Source organism: Oncorhynchus mykiss, chromosome 2 (genome assembly GCF_013265735.2).
Source record: "Oncorhynchus mykiss isolate Arlee chromosome 2, USDA_OmykA_1.1, whole genome shotgun sequence".
Lineage (NCBI taxonomy): Eukaryota > Metazoa > Chordata > Actinopteri > Salmoniformes > Salmonidae > Oncorhynchus > Oncorhynchus mykiss.
In genome coordinates, this window is record NC_048566.1 from 3,915,001 (window position 1) to 3,927,314 (window position 12,314).

At 45.3% G+C, this 12,314-nt stretch overlaps 1 protein-coding gene across 8 annotated transcripts in view; it reads right to left on the reverse strand.

The window, feature by feature from the left end:
- The window catches only part of LOC110506994 (F-actin-uncapping protein LRRC16A), a 219,535-nt gene extending 209,965 nt beyond the window's left edge, over positions 1-9,570 (reverse strand). For 2 of the 8 annotated variants that reach the window (XM_036935393.1, XM_036935384.1), the window contains exon 1: positions 9,098-9,537. In XM_036935393.1, coding sequence (XP_036791288.1) covers positions 9,098-9,137 — 40 coding nt within the window. In that variant the 5' untranslated portion in view covers positions 9,138-9,537. Of the gene's footprint in view, positions 1-9,097 lie in introns of all 8 variants that reach the window. The other 6 variants (XM_036935371.1, XM_036935411.1, XM_036935377.1 and 3 more) reach the window with 5 other exon arrangements.
- Between the last annotated feature and the right edge of the window lie 2,744 nt (positions 9,571-12,314).

The window sequence follows — 12,314 nt, forward strand, 5'->3', positions numbered from 1 at the left end:
TGGCCGTCCCTCTAAACTTTCAGCTCATACAAGGAGAAGACTGATCAGAGATGCAGCCAAGAGGCCCATGATCACTCTGGATGAACTGCAGAGATCTACAGCTGATGTGGGAGACTCTGTCCATAGGACAACAATCAGTCGTATATTGCACAAATCTGGCCTTTATGGAAGAGTGGCAAGAAGAAAGCCATTTCTTAAAGATATCCATAAAAAGTGTCTTAAAGTTTGCCACAAGCCACCTGGGAGACACACCAAACATGTGGAAGAAGGTGCTCTGGTCAGATGAAACCAAAATTGAACTTTTTGGCAACAATGCAAAATGTTATGTTTGGCGTAAAAGCAACACAGCTGAACACACCATCCCCACTGTCAAACATGGTGGTGGCAGCATCATGGTTTGGGCCTGCTTTTCTTCAGCAGGGACAGGGAAGATGGTTAAAATTGATGGGAAGATGGATGGAGCCAAATACAGGACCATTCTGGAAGAAAACCTGATGGAGTCTGCAAAAGACCTGAGACTGGGACGGAGATTTGTCTTCCAACAAGACAATGATCCAAAACATAAAGCAAAATCTACAATGGAATGGTTCAAAAATAAACATATCCAGGTGTTAGAATGGTTAGAAAGACCAGACCTGAATCCAATCGAGAATCTGTGGAAAGAACTGAAAACTGCTGTTCACAAATGCTCTCCATCCAACCTCACTGAGCTCGAGCTGTTTTGCAAGGAGGAATGGGAAAAAAATTCAGTCTCTCGATGTGCAAAACTGATAGAGACATACCCCAAGCGACTTACAGCTGTAATCGCAGCAAAAGGTGGCGCTACAAAGTATTAATTTAAGGGGGCTGAATAATTTTGCACGCCCAATTTTTCAGTTTTTGATTTGTTAAAAAAGTTTGAAATATCCAATAAATGTCGTTCCACTTCATGATTGTGTCCCACTTGTTGTTGATTCTTCACAAAAAAATACAGTTTTATATCTTTATGTTTGAAGCCTGAAATGTGGCAAAAGGTCTAAAAGTTCAAGGGGGCCGAATACTTTCGCAAGGCACTGTATATATATATATATATATATATATATATACAGTGGGGCAAAAAAAGTATTTAGTCAGCCACCAATTGTGCAAGTTCTCCCACTTAAAGAGATGAGAGAAGCCTTTCATCATAGGTACACTTCAACTATGACAGACAAAATGAGGGGAAAAAATCCAGAAAATCACATTGTAGGATTTTTTATGAATTTATTTGCAAATTATGGTGGAAAATAAGTATTTGGTCAGCTACAAACAAGCAAGAATTCTGGCTCTCACAGACCTGTAACTTCTTCTTTAAGAGGCTCCTCTGTCCTCCACTCGTTACCTGTATTAATGGCACCTGTTTGACCTTGTTATCAGTATAAAAGACACCTGTCCACAACCTCAAACAGTCACACTCCAAACTCCACTATGGCCAAGACCAACGAGCTGTCAAAGGACACCAGAAATAAAATTGTAGACCTGCACCAGGCTGGGAAGACTGAATCTGCAATAGGTAAGCAGCTTGGTTTGAAGAAATCAACTGTGGGAGCAATTATTAGGAAATGGAAGACATACAAGACCACTGATAATCTCCCTCAATCTGGGGCTCCACGCAAGATCTCACCCTGTGGGGTCAAAATGATCACAAGAACGGTGAGCAAAAATCCCAGAACCACACGGGGGGACCTAGTGAATGACCGGCAGAGAGCTGGGACCAAAGTAACAAAGCCTACCATCAGCAAGGGCATTGAAGATGAAACGTGACTGGGTCTTTCAGCATGACAATGATGCCAAACACACCACCCGGGCAACGAAGGAGTGGCTTCGTAAGAAGCATTTCAAGGTCCTGGAGTGGCCTAGCCAGTCTCCAGATCTCAACCCCATAGAAAATCTTTGGAGGGAGTTGAAAGTCCGTGTTGCCCAGCAACAGCCCGAAAACATCACTGCTCTAGAGGAGATCTGCATGGAGGAATGGGCCAAAATACCAGCAACAGTGTGTGAAAACTTACAGAAAACGTTTGACCTCTGTCATTGCCAACAAAGGGTATATAACAAAGTATTGAGATAAACTTTTGTTATTGACCAAATACTTATTTTCCACCATAATTTCCAAATAAATTCATAAAAAATCCTACAATGTGATTTTCTGGATTTTTTTTCTCATTTTGTCTGTCATAGTTGAAGTGTACCTATGATGAAAATTACAGGCCTCCCTCTCTCATATTTTTAAGTGGGAGAACTTGCACAATTGGTGGCTGACTAAATACTTTTTTGACCCACTGTATATAAATATATATCCCTACCTCTCTCTCTATATATATTTATGAATATATATCCCTCCCTCTCTATCTCTCTCTCTATATATATATATACAGTGCCTTGCGAAAGTATTCGCCCCCCTTGAACTTTGCGACCTTTTGCCACATTTCAGGCTTCAAACATAAAGATATAAAACTGTATTTTTTTGTGAAGAATCAACAAGTGGGACACAATCATGAAGTGGAACGACATTTATTGGATATTTCAAACTTTTTTAACAAATCAAAAACTTTAAACATCCCAAGGAGCACTGTGCAAGCGATAATATTGAAATGTAAGGAGTATCAGACCACTGCAAATCTACCAAGACCTGGCCGTCCCTCTAAACTTTCAGCTCATACAAGGAGAAGACTGATCAGAGATGCAGCCAAGAGGCCCATGATCACTCTGGATGAACTGCAGAGATCTACAGCTGAGGTGGGAGACTCTGTCCATAGGACAACAATCAGTCGTATATTGCACAAATCTGGCCTTTATGGAAGAGTGGCAAGAAGAAAGACATTTCTTAAAGATATCCATAAAAAGTGTCGTTTAAAGTTTGCCACAAGCCACCTGGGAGACACACCAAACATGTGGAAGAAGGTGCTCTGTTCAGATGAAAGCAAAATTGAACTTTTTGGCAACAATGCAAAACGTTATGTTTGGCGTAAAAGCAACACAGCTGAACACACCATCTCCACTGTCAAACATGGTGGTGGCAGCATCATGGTTTGGGCCTGCTTTTCTTCAGCAGGGACAGGGAAGATGGTTAAAATTGATGGGAAGATGGATGGAGCCAAATACAGGACCATTCTGGAAGAAAACCTGATGGAGTCTGCAAAAGACCTGAGACTGGGACGGAGATTTGTCTTCCAACAAGACAATGATCCAAAACATAAAGCAAAATCTACAATGGAATGGTTCAAAAATAAACATATCCAGGTGTTAGAATGGCCAAGTCAAAGTCCAGACCTGAATCCAATCGAGAATCTGTGGAAAGAACTGAAAACTGCTGTTCACAAATGCTCTCCATCCAACCTCACTGAGCTCGAGCTGTTTTGCAAGGAGGAATGGGAAACAATTTCAGTCTCTCGATGTGCAAAACTGATAGAGACATACCCCAAGCGACTTACAGCTGTAATCGCAGCAAAAGGTGGCGCTACAAAGTATTAACTTAAGGGGGCTGAATAATTTTGCACGCTCAATTTTTCAGTTTTTGATTTGTTAAAAAAGTTTGAAATATCCAATAAATGTCGTTCCACTTCATGATTGTGTCCCACTTGTTGTTGATTCTTCACAAAAAAATACAGTTTTATATCTTTATGTTTGAAGCCTGAAATGTGGCAAAAGGTCGCAAAGTTCAAGGGGGCCGAATACTTTCGCAAGGCACTGTATACAGTGTTTTAACAATGTACAAATGGTTAAAGGACACAAGATAAAATAAATAAGCATAAATATGGGTTGTATTTACAATGGTGTGTGTTCTTCACTGGTTGCCCTTTTCTCGTGGCAACAGGTCACACATCTTGCTGCTGTGATGGCACACTGTGGAATTTCACCCAGTAGATATGGGAGTTTTTCAAAATTGGATTTGTTTTCGAATTCTTTGTGGATCTGTGTAATCTGAGGGAAATATGTCTCTCTAATATGGTCATACATTGGGCAGGAGGTTAGGAAGTGCAGCTCAGTTTCCACCTCATTTTGTGGGCAGTGAGCACATAGCCTGTCTTTTCTTGAGAGCCATCTCTGCCTACGGTGGCCTTTCTCAATAGCAAGGCTATGCTCACTGAATCTGTACATAGTCAAAGCTTTCCTTAATTTTGGGTCAGTCACAGTGGTCAGGTATTCTGCCGCTGTGTACTCTCTGTTTAGGGCCAAATAGCATTCTAGTTTGCTCTGTTTTTTTGTTAATTCTTTCCAATGTGTCAAGTATTATCTTTTTGTTTTCTCATGATTTGGTTGGGTCTAATTGTGCTGTTGTCCTGGGGATCTGTAGGGTGTGTTTGTGTTTGTGAACAGAGCCCCAGGACCAGCTTGCTTAGGGGACTCTTCTCCAGGTTCATCTCTCTGTAGGTGATGGCTTTGTTATGGAAGGTTTGGGAATCGCTTCCTTTTAGGTGGTTATAGAATTTAATGGCTCTTTTCTGGATTTTGATAATTAGTGGGTATCGGCCTAATTCTGCTCTGCATGCATTATTTGGTGTTCTACGTTGTACATGGAGGATATTTTTGCAGAATTCTGCGTGCAGAGTCAATTTGGTGTCTGTCTCTCTCTCTCTCTCTCTCTCTCTCTCTCTCTGTCTCTCTGTCTCTCTCTCAATGTCTTTATTGGCATGGGAAACATATGTTTACATTGCCAAAGGAAGTGAAATAGATAATAAACAAAAGCGAAATAAACTCTCTCTCTCTCTCTCTCTGTCTCTCTTTCACTCTCTCTGTAGCTCTCGTTTTGTCTCTCTCTCTGTAGCATTCGCTCTGTCTCTCTCTCTCTCTCTTTCTCTCTGTTGCTTTCGCTCTGTCTCTACCCCCTCTCTTCACACTGTACTCCTAATTCTGGAGTCTGGTCTGTATGGGGGAGTTTGGTATAACTGTTCTGGCTGTGACTGTGTGACTGCTCGAACATTAGCTAACTCCTTCACTGTGACTGGGCCTGGGTCAAACCCTCTCTGGGAACACAGGTGTTGTTCTGTTGTTGTAACAATCAATTAGGAGCCATGATCTGTAAACTTCCCTAGATGTAACCCTTTCACCCTGGTGCTTGGCCTTGTGCCAGCTTGTGATTGGCTGACAAGCCTCGGAGTCGTCAGACAAAGAGAAAGTTGTTCAGGCAAATCAGTGTTCTCCTCTCGCTGTTGCTCTTTCACTTGCTCTCTCACCCCCCTCTCTTTCTCTCTCACACACACACACACACACACACACAATCCAGGTGAGGGCTATGAGAGGATCCTCTTGGTTGTGTGTGTGTGCGTCCGTGCGTGTGTGTGAGAGAGAGAGAGAACAGAACAATGAGCATCTCTCAGACAATGCAGCTACTTTCTCTTCCTGGTGTGTTCTGACAGAGAATTCTCATGCTGACTGTTCTGTGCTGACTGACTGACAGCACGCTCCGTGCCGACTGACTGCTCCGTGCCGACTGACTGCTCCGTGCCGACTGACTGCTCCGTGCCGACTGACTGCTCCGTGCTGACTGACTGCTCCGTGCCGACTGACTGCTCCATGCCGACTGACTGCTCCGTGCTGACTGACTGCTCCGTGCTGACTGACTGCTCCGTGCTGACTGACTGCTCCGTGCTGACTGACTGCTCCGTGCTGACTGACTGCTCCGTGCTGACTGACTGCTCCATGCTGACTGACTGCTCCGTGCTGACTGACTGCTCCGTGCTGACTGCTCCATGCTGACTGACTGCTCCGTGCTGACTGCTCCTTGCTGACTGACTGCTCCGTGCTGACTGCTCCATGCTGACTGACTGCTCTGTGCTGACTGCTCCGTGCTGACTGACTGTTCCATGCTGACTGACTGCTCTGTGCTGACTGACTGTTCCGTGCTGACTGACTGCTCCATGCTGACTGGCTGCTCCGTGCTGACTGGCTGCTCCGTGCTGACTGACTGCTCCATGCTGACTGACTGCTCTGTGCTGGCTGCTCCATGCTGACTGACTGTTCCGTGCTGACTGACTGCTCCGTGCTGACTGCTCCGTGCTGACCGACTGTTCCATGCTGACTGACTGCTCCGTGCTGACTGACTGTTCCGTGCTGACTGACTGTTCCGTGCTGACTGACTGCTCCGTGCTGACTGACTGTTCCGTGCTGACTGACTGCTCCGTGCTGACTGACTGCTCCGTGCTGACTGGCTGCTCCGTGCTGACTGACTGCTCCGTGCTGACTGACTGCTCCGTGCTGACTGACTGCTCCGTGCTGACTGACTGCTCCATGCTGCTCTGTGTTACAACAGCTCCTAGAAGAAATTAGATCCTCATTCTACCGTCACTCCCCTGTTCTATTCTATTGCCGTTGACTGTGATGTCACAGCACATGATGTTATGTCAGCCCTCATTCTCTCAGTCACACCATCACAATGCATGATTGTTCTGATGGGAGAACTGGCCCCGATACTGTTCTGCTTTTACAACTGCTTGTGTTACTGTGCTGCTTCAAAACAGAATTCCATCACGAGGACAGGGTGTGAGCTTATCAGGAGCTGGTCGATCAACCTCAATGATACTGGAATCTAGAAACGTCTAACGTCAACTACACACGTCTGGTGTCATATCGGGAGGGCAAAAGTCACCAAGCCGAAACCTATCATATCACTGTGAAACAGAGAGGTCTTTACCCACGGGGTTTGGTGTAATCTGGTGTCCTTACATGCAACTAAACTAGTAACTTGAGTCAGGATTTGACCAGCTTCCTTTTCAATACAATTCAATCACATATTTATTTACATTGTAGTCCTACATTGTTTAGATGTTACCGGAGAGCCAAGTCCAGGTCCAAGAGGCTTCTAACCAGCTTCTACCGTCAAGCCATAAGACTCCTGAACAGCCAATCAAATGGCTACCCAGACTATTTGCATTGACCCCCCCCCACCCCCTCCCCCCAATTGTTACTCTGCTGCTATTCTCTGTTTATCATCTATGCATAGTCACTTTAACTATACATTCATGTACATACTACCTCAATTACCTCGACTAACCGGTGACCCCGCTCTTTAATTATTTGTTATGTTTCTATTATCTTTTCATTTTTATTTTTTAATTCTTTATTTATGTTTTACTTCAGTTTATTTTAGTGAATATTTTCTTATCACGTATTTTTCTTGAATCTGCATTGTTGGTTAAGGGGCTTGTCAGTCAGCATTTCACTGTAAGGTCTACTATACCTGTTGTATTCAGCATTTCACTGTAAGGTCTACTACACCTGTTGTACTCAGCATTTCACTGTAAGGTCTACTACACCTGTTGTATTCAGCATTTCACTGTAAGGTCTACTACACCTGTTGTATTCAGCATTTCACTATAAGGTCTACTACACCTGTTGTATTCAGCATTTCACTGTAAGGTCTACTACACCTGTTGTATTCAGCATTTCACTGTAAGGTCTACCTACACCTGTTGTATTCAGCATTTCACTGTAAGGTCTACTACACCTGTTGTATTCAGCATTTCACTGTAAGGTCTACTACACCTGTTGTATTCAGCATTTCACTGTAAGGTCTACTACACCTGTTGTATTCAGCATTTCACTGTAAGGTCTACCTACACCTGTTGTATTCAGCATTTCACTGTAAGGTCTACCTACACCTGTTGTATTCAGCATTTCACTGTAAGGTCTACCTACATCTGTTGTATTCAGCATTTCACTGTAAGGTCTACCTACATCTGTTGTATTCAGCATTTCACTGTAAGGTCTACCTACATCTGTTGTATTCAGCATTTCACTGTAAGGTCTACTACACCTGTTGTATTCAGCATTTCACTGTAAGGTCTACTATACCTGTTGTATTCAGCATTTCACTGTAAGGTCTACTACACCTGTTGTATTCAGCATTTCACTATAAGGTCTACTACACCTGTTGTATTCAGCATTTCACTGTAAGGTCTACTACACCTGTTGTATTCAGCATTTCACTGTAAGGTCTACTACACCTGTTGTATTCAGCATTTCACTGTAAGGTCTACTACATCTGTTGTATTCAGCACATGTGATAAATAACATTTGGATGTGATTATTGAACTCTGTATGCCTATACGGTCACAGCTAGGTAATTACCTTTTAGTTACAGTGTAACTCCTCTGGTATGGCATAAAGGCCAATTAATGCAACGTGTTTTATAAGCTACCCAATCAGCAATGAACACACACCATGCTTTAGGACTACACTGTATAGCATGAAGGCCAATGAACACACACCATGCTTTAGGACTACACTGTATAGCATGAAGGCCAATGAACACACACCATGCTTTAGGACTACACTGTATAGCATGAAGGCCAATGAACACACACCATGCTTTAGGACTACACTGTATAGCATAAAGGCCAATGAACACACACCATGCTTTAGGACTACACTGTATAGCATAAAGGCCAATGAACACACACCATGCTTTAGGGCTACACGGTATAATGAATTGTTCTTTACGTCAACTCCTCTACATCCAGCAGGTGCAGGTCCATCTGATGTCGTAGCTAGGGACTAATAACATAGACACACACGTGGACCATGAGGTTTGAACGAGATGAGTTGCCTGACTGATGTTACACGTAGGTGACATTAGCTCAGATATTCTACGTTTTACAAGGTGATTACCAGAGAGAAACACCTACAAAGACCGTCTGAAGCTACACTCGGCCATGCCTGAGGTTTCCAAACCGTTAGAGATGTACTCACGGGTTTAATAATACTGTAGCCCAATACAACGGGACAACGATTTACTGGGATAAAGACACGATCTAAAAAGGAATGAAAGACAATCTCACTGAGACTACACTGGGATGTCTCTCTATCTAAACGATTTTTCTGCTATTTGTACGATTTTATGTCGCTAAACCCAGCCAGTCTGGTTAAATGTTAAATGATAGTCTAACAATGGAATTCAGCGAATACAGCGTTTCTCTGTTGGAAGGTTATTACTGAAATAGCAGTAACTACATTTTGCCACACAGTAAAATCCCGCATCATTACAAGCCCGTGGGTTTCCCTGGATCACAATAAGACACAGCGGGTTGCCTTTACTAGCGGTTAGTAGCTACCGTAACAAACCGGTGTTCACATGTCTTACCCAGCAGTTCTTTGGGGACCTCTGATACTTCCTCGCTCATTTTTGCAGTCTTGGCTCGACGATAATATCCAACGGAAAACACAAAAATACTGTGTGTCAATAATTCAAATAATAAAATAACGGGTGGATACAACAGACCGAGAGTCCTGCTCGCGAAGTGTCAGGTGCCGCTCCGAACGCCCGGTTACATGTTTCCCTCCCCTCGCGTTTTCGGTAAGATGTATCCACATTTGCCTAGGCGCATATCCCTCCGTTTCCTGTCCGCTTCTAAAACTCAGGATAGGAAAATCATACATTTAAAAATAACGTATTTCCTCAGAGAATCCGCTGATTAACGTCTAGTAGATGACACCATCAGGGCTCACCTCGCGAGAATGAACCGCCACCGGAAGAATCACACACCCTCACACAGAGCCCTCGTAGTACGTTACAGACCGTGATGCGCCAGCCCCTCCTCTCCTGCGACGCCCGGGCCGTGGTGGCTGGCTGGCTGTAGACGGGTCAAGGAGCGCAACAGCAGCGAGGAGAAGGGGACATCTGCTGGCGCTGTGTGAAGCTACATGTTGTACTGTGTGTTAATGCTGTATTATAAGGTTGAAGTGCCTTGCTCAAGGGCACGTTGACAGATTTTTGTCCACATATTTGGCTCGGGGATTCGAACCAGTGACCTTTCAGTTACTGGCCCAACACTCTTAAGTACAAGGCTATCTGCTTTACATTACCTGCTATAGGAATAAAGGGGTAAGTGGAAGTGGAGTGGAGGGTTGGCCTAGAGATGATGATGATGATGAGGAAGAGGAGGAGGAGGAATTTGATGATTGTGAAGATGATGGAGATGAATGTGATGAAGTTGATGGGGAGGAAAAAATAATGATGATGTTGATGGGGAAAGTAATGTTGATGACGAAGGTAATGAAGAGGAGGATATTGAGGAAGAAACGGAGGAGGAGGATCATGAAGAGAATGATTATGAAGCTGATTGGGATGAAGAGGAGGAGGAAGATGATTGTGGTGGTGGAGGAGGGGGGAGAAAGAGGAGGAGGAAGATGATTGTGGTGGTGGAGGAGGGGGGAGAAAGAGGAGGAGGAAGATGATTGTGGTGGTGGAGGAGGAGGGGAAGAAGAGGAAGAGGATGGTGGTGGTGGATGAGGAGGGAGGAAGAGGAGGAGGAAGAGGATTGTGATGGAGAGGGGGAGGAAGAGGATGGTGGTGGTGGAGGAGGGGGGAGGAAGAGGAGGAGGAAGAAGATTGTGATGGAGGAGGAGAGGGGGAGGAAGAGGATGGTGGTGGTGGAGGAGGGGGGAGGAAGAGGAGGAGGAAGAAGATGGTGGTGGTTGATGAGGAAGAGGATGGGGTGGTGGAGGAGGAAGAGGATGGTGGTGGTGGATGAGGAGGAGGAAGAGGATGGGTGGTGGTGGAGGAGGAGGAAGACGATGTTGGTGGTGGATGAGGAAGAGGATGGTGGTGGTGGAGATGGGGGGAGGAAGATGAGGAGGAAGAGGATGGTGGTGGTTGATGTGGAAGAGGAGGAGGAAGAGGATGGTGGTGGTGGATGAGGAGGAGGAATATGATGGTGGTGGTGGAGGAGGAGGAAGACGATGTTGGTGGTGGAGGAGGAAGAGGATAGTGGTGGTGGATGAGGAAGAGAGGGAGGAGGATGATGGTGATGGTGGAGGAGGAGGAAGAGGAGGAGGAAGACGATGTTGGTGGTGGAGGAGGAAGAGGAGGAGGAAGAGGAGGAAGAGGATGGTGGTGGTGGAGGAGGGGGGAGGAAGAGGAGGAGGAAGAAGATGGTGGTGGTTGATGAGGAAGAGGATGGGGTGGTGGAGGAGGAAGAGGATGGTGGTGGTGGATGAGGAGGAGGAAGAGGATGGGTGGTGGTGGAGGAGGAGGAAGACGATGTTGGTGGTGGATGAGGAAGAGGATGGTGGTGGTGGAGATGGGGGGAGGAAGATGAGGAGGAAGAGGATGGTGGTGGTTGATGTGGAAGAGGAGGAGGAAGAGGATGGTGGTGGTGGATGAGGAGGAGGAATATGATGGTGGTGGTGGAGGAGGAGGAAGACGATGTTGGTGGTGGAGGAGGAAGAGGATAGTGGTGGTGGATGAGGAAGAGAGGGAGGAGGATGATGGTGATGGTGGAGGAGGAGGAAGAGGAGGAGGAAGACGATGTTGGTGGTGGAGGAGGAAGAGGAGGAAGACGATGTTGGTGGTGGAGGAGGAGGAAGAGGATAGTGGTGGTGGAGATGGGGGGAGGAGGGGATGAGGAGGCAGAGGTGATATTGAGGATCAATGTTTCTATGTGTCACCTCAGTTGAATCGGTCCTGAGCCATTGAAACCTCACATAAAGGGGCGAGGCAGTTTGCACAGAGACCATGAACACATGCTTTCACCACTGACAGTCTGGGCTGCATTTCTCCATGAGGACTTTGTGATGCAATGAGCAGGATGGAGCATAAAGTTCATCACAACCCATCACCTTGACTTCAATCTTAAATCGCTGAGTCATTACCACAGGACGGGAGTCCAGTCAGCACGTCCTGTTTACGTTGTTTTTAATATGGATTCACCCTGATCTCGTTTACCAGACACTTCTTCCTCCTATTGCTATCCGCAATTAGTCTTGGGATGAGGTTAGATTTACCCTAAAGTGTTGACCCTGTCTGGTCAAGAAAATAAATGGGAAATTATAACAAATGATGACTTAATCCTGCCAATAGATGGCGGTAAAGGGACAGGTTTTGATCAGGAGTCCAACATCAGAATCTTTGTACTGAGCAGATTTTTTACAATAGGCAAGTCAGTTAAAGAACAAATTCATATTTACAATGACGGCCTACCCCCCGGGCCAAACCCCGGACGACGCTGGGCCAATTGTGCCCAGCATCATCCGGGATGAGGAACGGTTCCTTATTCTTGAGCGGTGAGATTCTCTTGTTCATTTGAAATTAGTGAGAAGGGAGCTATATTTGGTGTCTTTCTCCAAGACGTTCCATTTCGGTTACAGTACATTAGTTGTGTTGACAGCAGGGTTCAACTTACAGGTGGGTTGGGGGGAGAGGGGGGGGGGGGGGGGGTACTGGGAACACCCATAACAAATCAGGGCACCCCAACAAGTGTCAAAGATATCTATGTTGGGCACCCAACACAGATAACAACCTCACTCGGAACATAAGGTTGAGAATCATTGTTTTGGCTTTGTTGACATCAACACGGACC